At 39.4% G+C, this 19,692-nt stretch overlaps 1 protein-coding gene across 22 annotated transcripts in view; it reads left to right on the forward strand.

Moving 5' to 3' along the window:
• LOC134813407 (sperm flagellar protein 2-like) overlaps positions 1–19,689 on the forward strand; it is a 46,673-nt gene extending 26,984 nt beyond the window's left edge. For 2 of the 22 annotated variants that reach the window (XM_063821148.1, XM_063821165.1), the window contains 27 exons: positions 9,349–9,726; positions 9,965–10,060; positions 10,266–10,400; positions 10,550–10,762; positions 10,888–11,130; positions 11,378–11,544; positions 11,721–11,982; positions 12,128–12,318; positions 12,538–12,603; positions 12,783–12,857; positions 13,579–13,670; positions 13,782–14,015; positions 14,167–14,360; positions 14,467–14,580; positions 14,857–14,994; positions 15,139–15,287; positions 15,667–15,845; positions 15,990–16,147; positions 16,244–16,462; positions 16,636–16,739; positions 16,886–17,072; positions 17,256–17,384; positions 17,713–17,895; positions 18,028–18,199; positions 18,359–18,579; positions 18,945–19,067; positions 19,202–19,689. In XM_063821148.1, coding sequence (XP_063677218.1) covers positions 9,349–9,726; positions 9,965–10,060; positions 10,266–10,400; positions 10,550–10,762; positions 10,888–11,130; positions 11,378–11,544; positions 11,721–11,982; positions 12,128–12,318; positions 12,538–12,603; positions 12,783–12,857; positions 13,579–13,670; positions 13,782–14,015; positions 14,167–14,360; positions 14,467–14,580; positions 14,857–14,994; positions 15,139–15,287; positions 15,667–15,845; positions 15,990–16,147; positions 16,244–16,462; positions 16,636–16,739; positions 16,886–17,072; positions 17,256–17,384; positions 17,713–17,895; positions 18,028–18,199; positions 18,359–18,579; positions 18,945–19,067; positions 19,202–19,279 — 4,500 coding nt within the window. In that variant the 3' untranslated portion in view covers positions 19,280–19,689. Of the gene's footprint in view, positions 1–9,348; positions 9,727–9,964; positions 10,061–10,265; positions 10,401–10,549; positions 10,763–10,887; positions 11,131–11,377; positions 11,545–11,720; positions 11,983–12,127; positions 12,319–12,537; positions 12,604–12,782; positions 12,858–13,211; positions 13,269–13,578; positions 13,671–13,781; positions 14,016–14,166; positions 14,361–14,466; positions 14,581–14,856; positions 14,995–15,138; positions 15,288–15,666; positions 15,846–15,989; positions 16,148–16,243; positions 16,463–16,635; positions 16,740–16,885; positions 17,073–17,255; positions 17,385–17,712; positions 17,896–18,027; positions 18,200–18,358; positions 18,580–18,944; positions 19,068–19,201 lie in introns of all 22 variants that reach the window. The other 20 variants (XM_063821154.1, XM_063821166.1, XM_063821155.1 and 17 more) reach the window with 15 other exon arrangements.
• Positions 19,690–19,692: the final 3 nt, after the last annotated feature.

Raw genomic sequence — 19,692 nt, forward strand, 5'->3', positions numbered from 1 at the left:
TTTGTTCAGAGTTTTACTGACTATCGATGTCAGAGATATTCCTCTGTAGTTGTCGGTCTTAGTGAGGTCCCCTTTCTTTGGCACAGGAACAATATTACTGAGCTTCCATTGATCGGGCATGAGACCTTCACATAATGCATCGTTGCAGAACTTCAGGATGACGTCATCGATGTCCACCCTCTTCATCACTTCAGGTGAGATACCATCATCACCATAAGCTTTGCCTTCTACTATCTGCTTTTTGGCAAGACGTAGTTCCTCAATGGTGAACGGGCCATCCTCTATATTCAGTGGAGGGTGTATATTCCTGATCGGAATACTATTGTCAGGGACTGTGGGTGGCTGTCCAAGTAACCCAGAGAAGTGCTTCCTCAGCTCCAGTTCTCAAGACGTTCTGTTGAGCTGCCCCCTTCCACGAGTCCACAGCTGGGATTTGTCCTCCCTGAAATATCGTTGACAAGCTTCCAGGATTCCTTGTTCTTACAACGATCAGCAGTATCCTCAACTTTCCTGATCTTTCCTTTCAGGATCTCCTCCTCTACCTCTTTGTAGCAGGCCTTTAACAAATCCTTTTTAGTGGCGACTTCCTCTCTCTTCTCCTCACAAGGCTCCTGATGGTATTGGTCCTTGGCCAAGAACAGTCCCCTCCTTGCACTGTCCACTCTTGGGTCACTTGAGGGGTCAATCTGCTTTTGTCGAGTCTTCTTTGGCAGAAGGCTCTTGTTTGCCGCCTCAATAGCAACCATAAGCTTCCCGTAGCTTTCAGTGGCCCCATCATCCTCCTCTACCAGGCCAGAGAATCTATTCCGAACTTCAATTGCATACTTTTTTTGAAGCTCACCATCCGACTTCAGGGCACTATGATCATAGTTAACTTTTTTCGGAGGCCTGTGTCCTTTCCTAAAGCTAACTTTGATCTTACACACTACAACTCTGTGATCAGATCCCAACGACTGAAAAGTGTTGTAAACTTCAGTGTTCTTTAATGAGTTTTTCCACTTCCGCCGTATGAGGATATAGTCAATCTGACCTTTGTTAAGTGTCCCATCGGATAAGAAGGTCCACCTCTTGTTGACCTTCTTTCTGAAGCGGATATTGGTAATTTCCATATCGCACTCCAGGGCAGTGTCTCTCAGTAGCTCTCCATTCCGATTGGTACGAGTATGAAAGTACCAACGGGAATCTTCTTCACTCTCCTTTCCAAGCCGGGCGTTCATATCTCCCTCTGTGATCAGCAGGTGGTGCGCTGGCACATCATTCATAGCCTGTCTAAGGGTGTTATGGAAATCCTCCGCTTCTTCAACTAGTGCTGCCTCGGTAGGACTATAGGCAGTTATAGTTGTGAGTCTGGGATTTCCGTTGAAAGAGATAGTCAGCACCCTTGAGCCATAGGGTTTAATGAGGCTGATTGCGCTGTATGCTCTTCTAGTCAGCAGAAAGCCCACTCCACCGGTGGCTGCTCCTGCTCCATTCCTCCATGCTGAAACAGTTACCAAGCTAACCCCCTCCTTGAACTTTTCGATCTTGATCGGCTCCTGGTGGACAATCCTATGTTCTTGGATCCCAAGGATCTCCATGCCACTCTCCAGAAACTGAGTCACGAGTTCAAGGCGCTTGTAACCTTCTCTAGCAGTTCGGACATTAAATGTCCCTACTAGAGCTACCTCACTACAAGAAACCAATGCATCCCCATCCTTTTTTTGTTGTTTTATGTTATTTTTTGTGCCGGGTGAAGGAGCCGGCATATCATCTGTCACCCCTCTCCTAGGGAGTTTTAGGGTGAGAGAGTCATCAATCCGGTCCCCTCCGACATCTATTTATCTACCTGGTTAAGCAATAATTACATAAATTAGTGAAAGCTGTGGCACGTGTACTTAGTTTTGTGTTCCTGCATAGCCACGATCTTCATGCATGATTTAATTATGATGAGTTCACTTCTTTTACAACTATTTTGAGTTGCATGATGCTGTTTACCTTAGGTGTTATGGATGCTAAAAACGTTTTTATTCCAAAATCAACAGTCCATAACAACTTAGCTGTTTAATATTTCTCCTTTCCCCGATTTCTTTTTGTCTCCCTTTTTGTTGGTTTTAGTTCACTATTTGATGCATTACTTACTTCAGTTACCAAATGGGATTAGGAAAACTCACGATGAGTTACATAAAGAAAATTTTTGCGTCACCATCTAAATCATCTAAACTTAGTGAACAAGAGGCGAAAATAAAGAGGAGTGATGGACATGAAATGAACCTTGATGAGCTTTTTCAAGGATCAGGATTTCTGGAACAAGTAGTCCTATGGCATATTATCATTATGGTTATCGGACAGAATGAGGCTTAAATCATTTAACATCTTTAATTCTATCGAGTAGTGGCAAAATTTTGCAGCTCAGCGGATTTTGGGGGCGACTTAGAGGTTGGCGGCATGTTGCCAGTATTATGGCATCCTTTGTATACGTTTTTCACTATCACTATGTTCGTGAAAAAATTTCCTTTACCCTTATGAGTTCTTGTCCATATTGTGTTCGCAAAGGTATATTATAAGGTTATAAATATAGATTAATTGTCTTAACAATTGTATTGTATTGTATTGTATTGGTCGATTTGATCATTGTTCCAAATCTCACTTAACAGATTAACTGCTAACAAACCTTATGCCTAACAAATTTTACATCACATACTATATTTTACATCACATACATATACGTATTATGTTATTTCCTCATCTTTGCCTTTGTTCATAAGAGGGCCTTTGTGGATCGTCTATTGAATGTTTGCAGTTTTCCAGACATTGATTGGGGTGTCTAGTGGTTAATTTTATGTCTAGTGGTAAACTTATGTCTAATGGTCTTTAAAGTTTTTATGTCTAAGTTTTTATGTCTAATTTTTAGGGAAGTTGGGAATTTTTGGCTCACCATGTTACGTCAGCAGACGAGTGGGTTAAGAAATTCTTGTGAAAGTGGATTCCTGGAAACCAATTTTTCCACGGTTCATGTTACCCTGATCATTATGATCCTAGCATATATTTTTTGGTTTTCTGAAGTCCGTACCTAGTAGTACTAGTAGTACCTACCTCTCGATATACGATTTTGGAAGTTTTTGTTCAACTACTTTTGTTCATGTTTCATGCTACCCTGAGCATTATGAGCAGAAAATACTTGTTCGGTCCTCTGAAGTCCGTACCTATATTCGGAACGCTGTGGATGTGATTGGTTCCATATACTTATAACTTTATAAAGAACGTGATATTTGGCCTTCGGATTTAAAGGAGAATGCGCTGGATTTAAAGGAGAATGCGCTGGAATAATCGCAATTTGTCGCGAGGATCTGTTTGTCTCAGCTAACAAAAAAAAATCGTGATTTGTCGCGGAGAATGGGAAAATGCGATTGAGAGTGCGATTCTGCACGTGCCGCGATTTCCTTTTGACCTTGACTGTACCTCGTGACTGCGTCACTCGGTGACCACGTACCCGACAAACTGGTGCCGTACCATAAGATTATACATGATTTATCAAATCCAAGAATAAGTAGAGGTACATATTATATATATTTCTCTTAAATAATCCCGATAAAAATGAAATAGGATTTTAAAAGATAGTTGATGATTCGTCGATTGATTTAATAACGGAGGTTCGGATCTGACTTCAGAACTGACTTCAATACTGAGAAAGGTTCCTTATTAAGCTCCCGCTTGGAATCACTACTCGGCACAAATATTGCTATTGCGTCGGTAAGGTGTGCGGTAATTAGGCACTCAATCATCGCGAGTTTATTTTAGAACATGGAGTTACGACTTATGAGTTACGACCCGTAAAGCTGTGTTAAGAACTTTTATCTTTAAGTAACTTTATTATAGGCAGATAACGTTTCCTGTTTTTTGAATACTTTAAGAGTTTTACTAGCCTGACAGTTCGCCAAGTGGGGCAGCTTGGTCCATATCATTAGTTTCTGAACTGGATCAGGCCCTTGAGAGATAATATCGAAATTCCCGTTACTATTGTTAGGGTCAAGCATTTTTACAAGGACTGATCTGCGAATCTTATTTAAATTCTCTAAATCTAATTAAAAACAAGCTGACGTAGCACAGCGAACTAAACTCAAGTTTTGTCTGAACAAGTAATCGTCAAAAGCTTACACATTACAATTTACATGCTAAATTCACCTTATCAGTAATCTAAACTTATCAGTCTGATTCACAATCATTATTTTACCTAGAACTTTAGCACTTTTCACTTTTCAGTCAACATCATTTAGAACTTCACCCTTTGTGCACCCCTTGCATTAGTCAATTTCTGTAATAATCTTTCAGAGAAGCAGAAGTTTGTGTAAGTTTGTGTAAGTAAAAAGGCTTTGAAATACAGTCAGTAGTTGTTTAGTTAAAGGTAGGTAATTACTAATTAATTAAGGTACTAATTATGATCAAGGTCAAAAGGAAATCGCGGCACGTGCGTAATCGCGATTTTTTCCCATTCTCCGCGACAAATCGCGATTTTTGACGTTTGCCGCAACGATTTTGTTAATTCTCCTCGACAAATTGTGCATTTTTCTTTAATTTATCACGTTCTTTATAATTATATGGAACTAATCACATCCACAGCCTTCCAAATGTAGGTACGGACCGAACAAGTATTTTCTGCTCATAATGATCAGGGTAGCATGAAACATGAACTTGAAGTAGTTTCCAGAAAAACTTTGAAAATAATATCGATTTATAAAATTTTCGGTCCGAGTCATTCTCGATAGCTAGGTACAAGGAGAGTGCCTCGGCCCTCGATATGTTAGTTACTGTCCTTGTTTCTATATAAACATAACTTTTACAATAATTCTTGCGTAATAATTATAATGATTTTCTATTATCACTCGAAGCCGCACAGACCTTCTATCTACACACAAACCAACTAGCAATTGTCATTTCTCTAATCCTATGAACCAGTGTATCCCTAATTCATAATTCGTGTAACAACGAGTAAGTTACAGCTTGAATCAATATAGCTTCCAGTATGCTGTTTGATAGCAGTAATATATTCGAGATAATGTTATCCTAGTGTAAGCAAGGCATACGTCCGGGAATTCACTATCGGAGTTGAAATGCAAAAGTATAAATCCGCCTATTGTATTCTAAAAACCCATTACATTTATTTCGGTAGTTAAAACGGTGCAAAAGTATGAAATCACTCAGTCAAAGCATACTTCAATTCAATTCTGAGTGCTCCTCACGTATCTACTAGTAATACTTGATACAGCATATCTGTCGAGTATGGGAGAGAGAGAGAGAGAGAGAGAGAGAGAGAGAGAGAGAGAGAGAGAGAGAGAGAGAGAGAGAGAGAGAGAGAGAGAGAGAGAGAGAGAGAGAGAGAGAGAGAGAGAGAGAGAGAGAGAGAGAGAGAGAGAGAGAGAGAGAGAGAGAGAGAAAGAGAGAGAGAGAGATTTGGGTCACAAAATCATCAATTAAACCACTTATCACCGGCCGATTAAAAAAACTTAGGCTCTTGTGCTTCGTCAGAGTTTTGTGGGCACAATACCGAAAAAAAACAGCCACGTACCTCTTACCGTTTTCTAACTCAACAATGTGTCGATCGTAGGCATCATGAAGAAGAGTCTGTTTAGATCTTAACACTATTCCTTGGCTAACACACTAAAGATTATTAATATACATATGTAGATGCTATTATTTTGCCTGACGATCCTGTCGCTCCCTAATCTTAAACTATACTAACAATCTAGTTAATCGTTTTTGAAACTGTGTTTGAAAATGATCTCTATTGCCAAATTGCTTTTAGGCCTTCTGTGTGGGAAAATCAAGAATTTTTGGCTGCGGAAAACCGCAAACATATCTTCAATTCATGTCTGTGCGAAAGTTTAAGTTGTATGCACTCTACATTTCTCAGGATATGGTTGCCTCTACTCTGCAAGGCACATATAATAATTTGTGATAACTAAGACAGATGGTGCAAGCTGGCCATGTTTTACTCGTGGGTCATTTTGTAACTGGGTTGTAGTATAGGAGAAAGCCATTTTGTAACATACTATTTTGAAGGTTTTAATGTGGCCATTAAACATTTTCTGGGGCCTAGCTCCAAATGCTTAAGAACTGTCCTGTTTCACTCGCCGACATTGTGAAAGTGGAAAATTCGCGAGCGAAGCAAGCGGGCCACAAAAAGCAGAAAATTTGTATCTGCGAGGAAATTTTTAACTTTTTGGATGTGGGGCAATCGCTACTCGCGACTGCGTAAAAATAGGTGTTTGCCTAATAACTCAACAACCTGACGTCCGAGGATTTTGAAATTGTGCTCGACCCCAGTTAATATGATGATTCCGAACATTTTAGTGCCCAGGATGAGCACCTAGCTCAATCAGAAGCCGAGATATCTCGTATTTAGTGTGCAAATAACAACTCGCGAGAGCAAAAAAAAGGTGTGGTCACATAACTCAACAACCTGATGTCTGGTGAATTATGCTCTACCCCCCTGAATATGATGATTCTGAACAACTTTAAAGCCAAGTTTAGCTCCTAATTTCAATTAGAAGCGGATTTATTTTGATTTTAAAGTCGCGAAAGCGCCAAAAAAGGGCGTGGTCAATTGCGCAAAACTGCCCCATATTCAGAAAGTCTACCCAAGCCAAATTTGTTTCTGAGGGGTCCCTTGAGCCGTTCCAGGTCTCAAACCTCGGGGCGGAAGACTTTTCTACGGGAATATTCTCAGATCCATGACTATAATTCATAATTCGTGTAACAACATCATGAAGAAGAGTCTGTTTAGATCCCTTTTGTCAAGTAAAAAGTATATTTACACCAGCGTACTAAACTACGAAGTAAAGAGTTTACACGAAGGCGTAAAAAAGTGCAGTATTAGGTAAATAGTGAGATTCCGCACCCACCGCTTTTATATGTTGCCTCTGATGAACTTCCATGATTAATTGCTTTTAATCTTCCATGTGGTAATTACCTTTTTATCCCTTCGCCGATTTCTTTGTTTATCATTTTTTCCTTTTGTTAGTTTTAGAACTTCCCGGTAGTAGCGTACTTTAATTAAAATGGTTCACGAGCAGCTACTCTGTTATTATCTAAATATCTACCTGGTTAAGCAATAATTACATAAATTAGTGAAAGCTGTGGCACGTGTACTTAGTTTAGTGTTCCTGCATAGCCACGATCTTCATGCATGATTTAATTATGATGAGTTCACTTCTTTTACAACTATTTTGAGTTGCATGATGCTGTTTACCTTAGGTGTTATGGATGCTAAAAACGTTTTTATTCCAAAATCAACAGTCCATAACAACTTAGCTGTTTAATATTTCTCCTTTCCCCGATTTCTTTTTGTCTCCCTTTTTGTTGGTTTTAGTTCACTATTTGATGCATTACTTACTTCAGTTACCAAATGGGATTAGGAAAACTCATGATGAGTTACATAAAGAAAATTTTTGCGTCACCATCTAAATCATCTAAACTTAGTGAACAAGAGGCGAAAATAAAGAGGAGTGATGGACATGAAATGAACCTTGATGAGCTTTTTCAAGGATCAGGATTAGGCAAAACTCAATTCTTTCTGTGGGGGCTTCAGTTTCTCATCGCCTTGGTGCATCTGTCTATATACTTCATGACAACTATTCTCATTCCCTATCTACGCTGTGAGTGGGGTTTTAACACCTGGGTTGAAGTGGCTGTTGGATCAGCTTTACCTATGTCAGTTGCAGTGAGTGGAGTTGTAGCTGGTAATCTTGCTGATAAAGTTGGAAGGAGAATGGTCTTATTGGTAACAACCGTGTTCTTGGCAATTGGCTCCATCATGATTGTTGTTTCACCAAACGTTTGGGTCCTGCTGGTTGCTCTTATAATACAAGGGATTTGTACTGGTATTGCCTATCCTGTTTGCTTTGTCTAAGCTGTAGAAATCACTGCTTCCAATAACAAAGAGCTAGCCGTCATGATCGTGCATCTCGGCGGGCAGTTCGGAGGGGTATTCTTGTCCACAGTCTCCTACTTTGCTATCAACAATATAGGATGGCGGTATGTGGTGGCAGTGATTTCATGTCCGTTTATTGTCATTCTCATAGGCCTGATCATGTGTCCAGAAACCCCACGTTACTTGCTAGTTCATGGGAAAGGTGAAGAAGCGATACAGTCGTTAAAGAAAATCTATGAGTGGAATAGAGACGTTTTTCCAAAAAACTGTGTATCTATTAAAAAGTCTGATATTGTCGAAAAAGCTGGAAAGTTGCTGGACATATTTAGTTTCGAATACAGAAAGCCCACCATACTTCTGACAACCACATTGTCCGCAAACTATTACATATTCTTAGCATTTGCGGCATACCTTCCCCTCGCTTCAGAGAATACAAAAGAAAGTCAGAACATTTACTTTGCAAATGATACTTTATGCCAAAATATCCTTGACAAGAAAGCTCTGGCAGGAAATATTGTAGCTTTTTTTGGGGACGTCCTTGGGGTTCTCTTATCAGGATTTCTTGCAAAGAGGGTGGGTCGGAAATTCATCGTCATCGGCTTCTCTTTACTAGCTCTGTTATGCACCATAGCAGGCTTTTTCGATTTAAATCAAACCGTGAAGATGATCTTGAACATGCTACTTCGCTTGGTTGGAACTGGGTTACGGTATAGAATATATCTTATTACCGTGGAATGTTATCCCACCGTCCTCAGAAGCACAGCTTCAACCTTCATACACTCTCTTGGGGACGCTGGTGGCACAGTTGGCAGTTTCCTCACGTACTTATTGTATCCAGTAAGTCCGGTATCTGTGGTGAGCTTGTTTGTTGGGGCGGCAGCGGTACAACTGATGGCATCGGTATTTTTGAACACTGAAAACAAAGATTTAGCTGATCACACAAAAAGGGCAGATTCAACAGGACATGATTCTCAAAAAGACGAAAATTATGTGCTTAACCGAGACTTTTAAATCGTTATTTTCCAATTTCTAAACGTTTTATTCGTATTGCAAAGAATTGAGTGTTCAGATTTGCTTCATAAATAGCTAAGTGGGTAGAGTTAGGAAATATTCAGCAAATCTGGCTTGTTAAGAGAATATCATTAATATAATATACATAATATAATTTGTTTATAAATAAATCATCATTCAAATTTTTGAAGTGATGCACATTTGTGAACTACTTCTTGAGTTTCAAATCGAATAGTTTTTAATTCCTTCGAATCACTGTGGCCTGTAAGTCTGACTGATGCAGATGTAGATAGTCGGCTGCTGTTTACAGCAGCCCTCGTCGGAGGTAAGGGGAAATAACAGTTTAAGATTACTGTCAAGTGAACCACTAAACGTTTTGTTTTCTATGTTTTTAATCAGACAAGACAGCTGACTTACATTGAAAATTGCAGGAGCGAGAAAAGAGGAGAAGGAGAGTGCTGGTTGAACAGTTGGCAGCGCACGAAGCTATCGAGCAAGCCAAACACGAGGACATGCTCGTCACGTGTCTGATGAGACAGTCGCAGCTGGAGCGCCGCATTGCGCTGCAGCTCCTCCAAGTCAGACTGGAGAAGGACGTAATTAGGAACAACCGGCTCCAGAGGGAGCAGCAGTACATGCAGCGCCGGTTGAAGGATTTCGACGAGGCGCTGAACTTAGAGGCGGAGGTGGCGCGCCTGACTAAGCAAGAGTACGAGGAACAGTGTCAGAAGGAGTTAGCACGTCACGAGGCCATAGCTGCGGAGAACCAAAACGCTAAATACATGAAACACTTCAATATGTGCAGAGATGTGAGTGGTTACTTTTTAGCGGTTAAAATTGAATTTGGATTTATAAACTGAAACACACTATAAACTGAAACACACTATATTGGATATGTTTAACAAAATTTTTGTTGTGACCAGTTTATTTACCAAGGATTATCCTGATTTTAATTTACTTCTACTAGTAGGTTTAACAAGGTTTTTATATCATATTATCAGAAACACCATTTTCATACCACCACCGTAACAAGTATTACTATGTCAGACGTTGATGCAGATAGTAGATATGTCGTGCATTGCTGGACAGTATAGAAATCTCTCCGAACAGCCAATACCAGTGCAGATGTGGAGACAGTGGAAGGTAACTTCTGAACAGGAAAAATGTTGTTTTGTACCCCCCCCCCCCCTATGTTTTGTACCCCCATTTTCGTTTTTTCTCGATTCATTTGAGTTCTGATAATCTGTTTTCGCTTTTTTGAGTGGGTCGATTCTGTTCCGATTTCCAATTCAAAACGAATATTTGAGATAATTATGATTGGAAGCTATAACAAATCTGCCATTTTAAGGCACTGTTCGTGGCGGGCAAGCCGTTCTACGAGGACAGAGCAGAAACCCCAGCAGATATTGAGGAGGACTCCGAGGCAGTGACTGTTCTGAACGAGTGTGATATGAACCAGTACAAAACTCTCGTAGGAGAATGGGTTAGTACCGTATTTATGATCATATATCTGGATTTACACCATCATTTTCATGATATGTTTGCTTATTTCTCCTTTATATTCCTGATTAATGCGATCTGTATTACTTTCTTTTAAATTCAACTTTATATTAAACTCAATTCTCCCTTCAGGTTCCCCCGGATGAGCACCCGGAAATAACCCCTCACATGCCCTTACAAAACAACTACATCCTAGGACACATCCTGAAACGTCTGACTGATATTGTGTATCCACCCTCCAATCCACCTACACCACCTCAGTTCCCAGAGTTCCCTATCAAGGCCTGTGTTGTCGGCAAGACTTTCAGTGGGAAAACGTCCGTGCTACAGGCTCTTAGTGCAAAGGTTTTAGTCTTAATGATCTAACTGACTTGAGACTTCGAACAGTTAACGCTTTTTGATGTACAATTTTGATAAAATGTTGTCTTTTATTTGTCGCATTTTTTTAATCATGCATTTAATTTAATCAGAAACGGCTCCAAGTGTTAGACATTGATATTCTTGTGAATGACGCAGTAGCTGCTTTCAACAACAACGAAACAGTTGAAGTGACAGAAATAGTGGAAGTTGGAGTGGCAGTTCCAGTACCATCCCAGGGAGAGGTGGCAGGAGAAGGTGGCGCACCACCAGAGGGAGAGAAGAAGGAGGAGGTGGTGGCGAGTGAAGCAGCACCCCCCGCTGAGCAGGCTCCTCCTGCTGAGACTCCTCAGGAGGTATGTTATAGCTTGTTATGTTGATAAAATATATGTTAGATATGAATGATAATATAATGAAATGTTTCTAGGGAATGAATACTACTTGTTTTCAGATTGGTGACATTCATAACACCTTACACTCTTATATTTAAAACATAGCGGTCACATAAAATGATGCAAATAGTAAATAAAATATAAACCAATCGATTTTATCGAGCTTAAAAGGCATTATTAAATTATTAATCCTCTTAATATAAATGTTCAGGACGCAGTACCTGGAACTGTCCCCTCACCAGTCCCCACAATACAATCAGTGACAAAACAAGTTCCCTCGCCTCGTGCTGTGCTGGGTAAAGCTGTAGAGCAAGCCATGGGCAAGGGAAAGAGCATTCCTGTTCAAATCCTCATCGACATAGTGGTCCACGGAATTCGGTGGGTGTATTTTTAATCCATAGACTTTTTAATCGAGATAAATTCGGTTCATAATATAAATTCGGTTTATAATATAAATTCGGTTTATAATATAAATTCCCAATTACCATACATTTTCAATATTGCCGTGTGTTTAAATGAAGTTGATCCTTCTCTAACGTTCTCCCAATTCTCAGCGAGGTTCCCGAAGGTACCGGCTGGATTCTTGACAACTTCCCCAAAACATTAAAACAAGCGAAAGCTCTGGAAAAAGCCCTGAGCGGTTTCTCCGGTTTTGAGAGCAGAGCCTCGTTCCTGAGTACCCCGCTGTCAGGTGCTAAAGGTAGTGCAGCAGCCACACCCCGGAATACTCCCTCTCCAGCAAGGGGTGGGAGGAACGGGAAGAAGGGGAAGAAGAACCAGCTGGTTGAGGAGCCGGATTGTGATAAACCCACCCCGGTTAGTCTTAGATCCTCGTGTAAACGTTTAAAGTCATCATCTTCAATTCATTTCACAAGTTGTGTACAGTAAACACTTTCAGCACGTATCATTTCATTATAAAGTGTTAAATAACATTCCTAATCTTTAATATTACCCATTTCAGCTGCCGCCACCCATCAGTGGTATCGACGTAATAGTACACCTGCAAGTTCCGGATAAAATAGCGATAAAGCGGGCGTGTGGGCGGCGCAAGCACAAGAACGGAGAGGAGTACCATGAGGTGAACCGCCCCCCTCCTGAAGGAAGCTACACTGGAGTCCCTCCTAGTTATGATGAGTTCAATGTTAAGCACAGGTATGTTGTGATCACGTGTTAGGGTTTTACTCTGTGTCATCATTCAAGTCATCAATCATTTTATTTCTTCTATTATTCTTATGATTTATGGTCTAGCGAACTTTGTTTTATACTTTCATTTAATTCATATTTTGATCTGAAGATGCACTCGCTGGAGTATTTTTATAATTTTTACATTTCAAACACATTGTTATCCCACAACGCACATCATCCCATCAGAGAGGCCGTTTCACCAACCCTTCAGGAGTATTTCTCCAAATCACTCGACACTGAGTTCGAAACTATGTACGTTCTTTAAATAACAATTATCATTCCTTGTCAATTACTGCCAAATAAATTTAATACTAATTTTTGAACTTGACATACAAATTTCTTGAGAGCAATTTTTCTATCATATTATTACCGACCACTTTCTATGAAACTACTGGAACTCACCCTCACGGCTCACCCTCACCCTCACCCAGTGTAACAGACCACTCACCCTCACCAAACACATTCCTAGAAGAGCTGCCTGCTGAGAACTTTGAGATGCCTGCTCAGTAAGTCCCACATTCCACTCATTTTAACTGCTGTTATTTTTACCACGTATTTTTTATATTGCCATATCTATGTTTCGATGGTAAACTTCTGAAAAAAGAGGACTACCAATAAATGAAACCCAATTTATTGTAATAGTCAAGTTTTGGCAGTATTCAAGAAGCCCGACCCAGTCCGTAGCAAACGATCTTTTGTTAAACCCAAAAAGCATTATCATAAATTAATTCATCATTCATAGAACATACACATTGATTACTTCCAAGTCTACTTGATTCATGTTTAGTGTTAAAAAGTAAAAAAAAGTAAAAAGGAAAAAAAAGTAAAAAAAAATTTCGTTGATGTATTAGTATTATCAGCCCTAGCCCAGACACGCATCCTATTGAGGACGATGCTTACAAACAGCTCCAGCCACGGTAAAGCTATCGTTCGTGAAACATCTTTCTGTTAAAACTCGTGATTCGAGGTTTAAACCTCAAACCTCATTTCGCTTCTTTTAACCTTGGCGTGTGCTCTTAAATATAAAGTTGATTACTCGTTGTGTGCTGTTCTGTTTATTCATGTTTTTCTTGTTTTAAATGTATTCTTTCTTCGGAGATTAATTGCATAATTATGTCGACATGGAATCATCGATTGGATTTTTGTGAAACACTAAAAGTCGAGATCTAGTGTTGTGTACGTGTTTTCGACGACTCTGGCCCCTCATTATAATACGCTGATGTTCAGGTTGGTTACATATCAAGAGGAGTGGCCCAAGATGGAGAAGTGGTTTGGAATGTTCAACAATCTCGTTACAGTTGACGCTCAGCAGCCACTCAGTACGTTCTTAGATGTCTTGTAATTATTTCCATCATTTTTTATGGAACATTTGTTCATCATTTGCTAAGAGACTGTCGTGAGATCATCATCATGACTATAAATCCCACCAGGCAACGTGGAAGAGAAAGTAGAAGATCACTTGAACGAGGTCCTGGAGAAGAAACAGAAGCCTCCAACTCCAGCCCCAGCTCCAGAGGAGATTCCAGCTCCAGAGGAACCAATAGAAACCCCCACCAAGACGGAGGAGACTCCTGGCGAGGAGGGTGCTGAACCCGCTACTCCTCCCGAGGGGGTACCAGAAACTATTCCTGAGGAACCTCCAAAACCTCCTTCACCTAAACCTGGTCAGGATTACTTCTGTGCTCATTTGCATCATCGAATAAAGACTGCTGTCACTTGTTGAATCGAATAAGTTTTACTTTTCCGTTTTTAAAGATAGTTTTAAATCAATGCCAAGAATTGGGAAAATCTACCGCTAAACTGAGCAAATTACAGGGAGTGATGAATGGGCTTATGTTGACGAACCTATTCCTCACGATGCAGCAAACATTCTGTTTCCTCAATGGGAACTTGTGGAAGACTCGTATCTTAAACTTTGTAAACATACCTTCAAGAAGATCAGAGAAGAAAGAGAAATAATCATCAGATACTTTTATTCTACTAAAAAGAATTTCGTCGTGTTTTTACAGGTATGCTGTTGTGCTTACTGTTGACTATAATAATTCTGACTAAATTCAAAACTGATTAAATGTAAAAGTACAGGAAGAATTTGTAATAAAAATTCCTTTTTTACAGAGACCCGACAACAAGCAGACTTTCGTGACAAGTTGGGTGAAGAATTACAACAGTGTAGCTGAAGATATGCGTGAGGATATGGAAATGAAGGCAGAACTTCATCAAACTGTAGAGGTAGTTCTGCATTCCTAAGGAATGAGTTATCTTCCCGTTAAATTCCGCTCTATTAACTTGGAATCGTTACTATTTCTGATTGGCACCTAATTAGTAATTAGTGGGTTAGAAGCTCCCTACCGGAACCTTGTTGTATGGCACTAATCACTGTGGCCAGGAGCTATAATTCACTGATCTGCGACTACATAATATGTAGTATTATTATATAATATGACGATGCATGAATGCACTGTAATGTGTTTATGAGTGTTAATGACCGAATCTTCAACCATTCAGGATCTTCAAGAGAGGTTATGGGACATTTCTGACAAGAAGAAAATCGAAGCGGAGGAGGAGAAACAAAGTATTGTGACGGAACAGTGGCTTGAAGATCACATCGGCCTGCTTACCAACCACTACATTCAGCTTCTACAGGTCATTCCAGATCTATTACCACTCGACGTTTCCACTTTTCCAGTTTAAAGTGTCATCCCTCTATTGAATCGATTTATTTAAATTGGTAATCGGTTCGCTCGCGAACATCAAAATTCTTGTTGATAACCATTTGGCAAATTTCAGGCTGAAGTCGACAGATACCAAGGATCGGTTCGTCTGATCCGGGACTACTATCAAGTGAGTGGGAAGAAGATTCTGGATGAGCCAAGAAAAGAGTTTACAAGAGTAGCACTCGTAGAATTGCCTCGGACTGACACTCCCCGACCTCCCAGGTGGGAGTTTTATTTAATTTGTTGTAAAATAGGGTCTACTTGTTGCTATGGCGACAACCCAAAAATTTGTAAGTAAAGTTGAGTTTCAGCAGCAAGGGTGAGCGCGCATTTGGTATATATAGTATTGATGCTTTTCATACAAACAAGTTAAAACAAATTCTTTATGTCGTACGGTCAAACATTTAAGCTACTAGACCTCACATGCTCAATGATCGATAGTCGATACATTCAAATTTCAATACATTGAATAACGCTTTAAAATTGTTTGGCAGGTCTGCCCAGAAGGCAGATATCCAATTCAAAAAAATCTAACCTTTGTAGTAGTTAAAGTAGGATTAAAGTGATAAATTTGAGTTCCTAAGAATGTCTTAAATTTCAGTGAGGAGAAAAATGAACGCTCATCTGCTCGGAGTGATCGAAGCAAGTCAGCAGGGAAAGTTCAATCAAGCCCCAGTGGAGCGACTCCAGGGCTTCCTGCTGTGGATTCTGAAGAAAGTGGGGAGCCTGAGATTCAGAGACGAATACCGCTGGTCGCACGAAAAGCTCTCGAGCGAGAAAGTACATGTGATATGATTCTTACGTGTAATGTAGAATAGATCATTCTTAAAAAGTTGGGCAGTTAAGAGTTATGAACAATTATTTGTAAATTCCAATATTTTGAATAATGAATTGTCCCATTATATTATCTCGCTGATTTTCCAGCTCCACAATCAGGCCGGAAGAGTGGTAGACCTCCAAGAGAAACTCCTGACCAAGACTTGGAAGAAGCTCAGATAGTGGAGGCTTACATCTCCGCTCTTGCAGTTATCGAGCAACTCAAACAACCGTCTGAGGAAGAGGCTGCTGCGGAAGCTGGCAAGGTTAGAATATGGCCTCATTCTTACTTTTCATCACCAATTTTTCTGTCCTGTTTTAGGTTTTGATCCCCTTTCTCATTTCTCACGCTGACACCTCAGTCTTCGCGGCAGGGTAAAGCCAAGGGGAAGAAAGAGAAACCGAAGAAAGGCAAGAAGTCAGTCTCTCCGGCAGTCACACCCACTGCCGGCACACCCGTACCTGAACTTACTCCAGAAGAAATAGCTCGACTGAAGATGCTGGAGAGAGCTAATCTGGAGTGCACGTCTGCATTATTGGCCGAAGATAAGGCTCTTAATCTTAAGCTATCTGTCGTCAAGGTAGATAAAGTTACATTTTATTATCTAAATATATATACTTACGGTAACAATCATTGAAACTGACAGTGCCCAATGGTCTCTAAATTTTAAGTTTCATGATTTTCATCCTTAGTAATTTTAATAGATGTTTGTATATCAGGGTAATACCATTTTTATAATGAATATAAATTCAGCTGAGGGCAATAAACGTTATCAAAGACCTAAAAGAACGAGCATCTAAAATGTATGACGTTCAAAACGATTGGATTGGGCAGCGATTCCAGAAAGAAATGGACAGGTAAAATTCTCGTGATGAAAAAATACAAACTCTTTTATCCTACATGAAATCCATTTTATTCTAAACTACGATAACTCTATTGATTGTTTGCAATAAACAATATGAATTGTCAATCACACCAAAAGTCCATCACCGTTATTCCTTAGCATCAAGACGATGTGTTTGATGCTAAGTGACGTGATAGAGAGTGAGAAATCTCTCCTGCCTCAAGTAATTCTGACTGATGAGAAGTTTGAGGTGGACCTGTCCTACAAGATGTTCGAACCTCTCGTAACCCCACCTCCAGATGAGCCTATTGAGATGCCAACACCTAATCTATTCACTATCGCTCAGGTTTGTAAAAACATTCGGCTAACTTAATTTTAAGTATTGACGTATTTAATTCAAACGAAATAAATTAGAATCGAAATTCTAATAATAATATATTTTTCATATTATCAGGGTTGAGATATATATTTCTTTAAAACTCATGCCATGGTGCGTTGTCCAGTTTCTTCAGAAATCTATTTTTCTCAGATACAAGAACTTCACCGGAACTTGAAGGAGGTAGCTCCCTCGGGCTACATCTCCCTTGACATGCTGACGGAGATGTTCGAGCCTCCTTCTTTTCTCCCCGAGATCTGGCAGAATGTAACTTACCAACAGGTATTTAACTGAAAGCTAGTTAATTAATTAATCAGCTACTAAAGGCTAGTTAATTAATTAATCAGCTGCTAAAAGCTAGTTAATTAAATAATCAGCTGCTAAAAGCTAGTTGCTAGTATTAAAATGAAGTGGACCTGGTGTGATGTTGAGTGACAACAAGGATCACATCTTTAGTAACATTGTATTAATTTAACAAAGTGAGTAAAGACTGATGGCTAATTAAGAATTAGTCTGAAAACATGCACTACTATATGCCATGGTGGTATTTTACGGTATACAATCAATAATTATAATCATTTATAGCTCTTTAATCACGGAATCATTTTAGCTGGAAGAGCTGTTTTCGAGACACTTGTGTGAGACAAAGTATATAAACTGGAGAACGGTTCTGTTGTCCTGTATCCTTCCAATACCTCTACCTTCACAAGCTCAACTCATCAGCACGGCTAAACAGTACAGAACTATAGATAAAGATAACACTGGGAAGATTGATATGGCGGGATATGCTCAGGTTAGAACACGATCACTTATTTTACTTTATGAACGACCACAATTCTCAGAGGCTGTATCCCATGTCCATGTTTTATGTTTTATTCACGATTCTTGACTGCGCTTTTCACAAACCACCATTTCGTTTATTCAGGGTGACCTGTGGTTTGGTAATGAGGATCTCATGACACCCGATGGTACTGCCAAATTTGACAGACTGGGTTACTTAAAGATAACCTTGTTCACTCTGTTGTGTGATGAGAACTACAAGATTGAATACACTGACTTCCTCTTGCTGTTTGCATCTGATCCTGAACCTGGAAACGGTTAGAAGTTCTAGTTGATCCCCTCTTACCACGTGACTCTAGTAGTCCACCTGTTACCTGTAATGATCCCTTCTTACCACGTGACTCTACCCACCTGAACAACATTTTTACCAACTCAAGCTAACTTGAGCTCACCAACAATTACTCTGACCCCTTCAGGTGCAATGAAAGCTCTAGCAGTGATGACCGGAGACGAGGTAGAATGGCCGACATACATTGAAACTCCTGACCCCACCAAAGACTTTGAACAGTCCAGCAGTCACAGCACCACTGGAGCTGTAGAGAACATGCCTGTACGGGGGTCCCCTATCACACTGGAGCAACTTCTCAGGGTCATCTCTTTCAACAGGATGCCTACTCGAAGTCTCAAACTGGTGCAGGTATTAAGCGATGAGGAGTTTATTTTAAAGATATGATAGATAAAATAAGAAATTTCCAGCATTTGACTTAGTTATTCTAATAATATCTTTGCTGCGATCTTAGATAAAACCTTTAGCTCCAAGTACAGTACGAGTTAACTTTTGTCAACAATTGGAGTTGGAATATTAGCATCTAAATACCTATTATAAATTACTGTTGTGTTAACATGTTAATAGAAAACAGTAAAATACTTATAACATTTTATTATACAATATACATTAGTAATATTATTAGTTATATTGATAATATATAGAAATATTATTAGTAACATATTAGTGATATTATTAGTAATATATTAGTAATATTATGACTGAATCGTGTCCAGGACGAAATGACGGCAGTGTTCAAAGAGGTACAAGGAGAGGACGGAACAGCTGACGTCAGTACCATTCTAGTTCACCCTAAGAGTCGGGATATTATCTTGCACACCCCATCATATCTCCTCGTGGTAAGAAATATTCTCACATTTCATGATTAAACCTTATGTTAAAACCCTTCAAAACAGCAAGATATGAGGTGTTCTTTGCATTTTACCCTATATTATAAATCCCAACCCTGACGAATAACGTCCTTACTCTTCAGGACTATCGCACATTACTCCTAGAAGCTATCTCTCAAGACACCAAGTTTGCCGAAAGAGTTTCACAGCCATTGGTGTAAGGCAGATGAAGAGCAAATTATACAAATTAAAGCTATAATGTTTTGGTGATTGGATTTGAAAGAACTGTTTATGATTTCTGTGATGGTTAAAGGATTCGCATGAATTTATTTTCAAGGTCTTTCGGCCATTGTTTGTAAAAATTTTGTAAGCGAGTTTCATTATTCGATCGTGGTATTGTAAATGAACTGTAATATACGTCTAAGTTATTATAATGTAAGATCGTATCATAATGATTCACAGTTTTCTCTTTTTAGATACATTTTTTATTTAACCAAATTTCTTGTACAAAGAATACCTTTACATTGTCAATAATTTGTTCAAAAACACAAATATGAAATATGGGAAAGTTTCTTATTATATATAAAATCTGCAAAATAGTGTGCACTGAAAGTCTGAAATAGTATACCCAATC

The sequence above is a fragment of the Bolinopsis microptera genome, chromosome 3 (genome assembly GCF_026151205.1).
Source record: "Bolinopsis microptera isolate Bmic1 chromosome 3, MBARI_Bmic_1.0, whole genome shotgun sequence".
Lineage (NCBI taxonomy): Eukaryota > Metazoa > Ctenophora > Tentaculata > Lobata > Bolinopsidae > Bolinopsis > Bolinopsis microptera.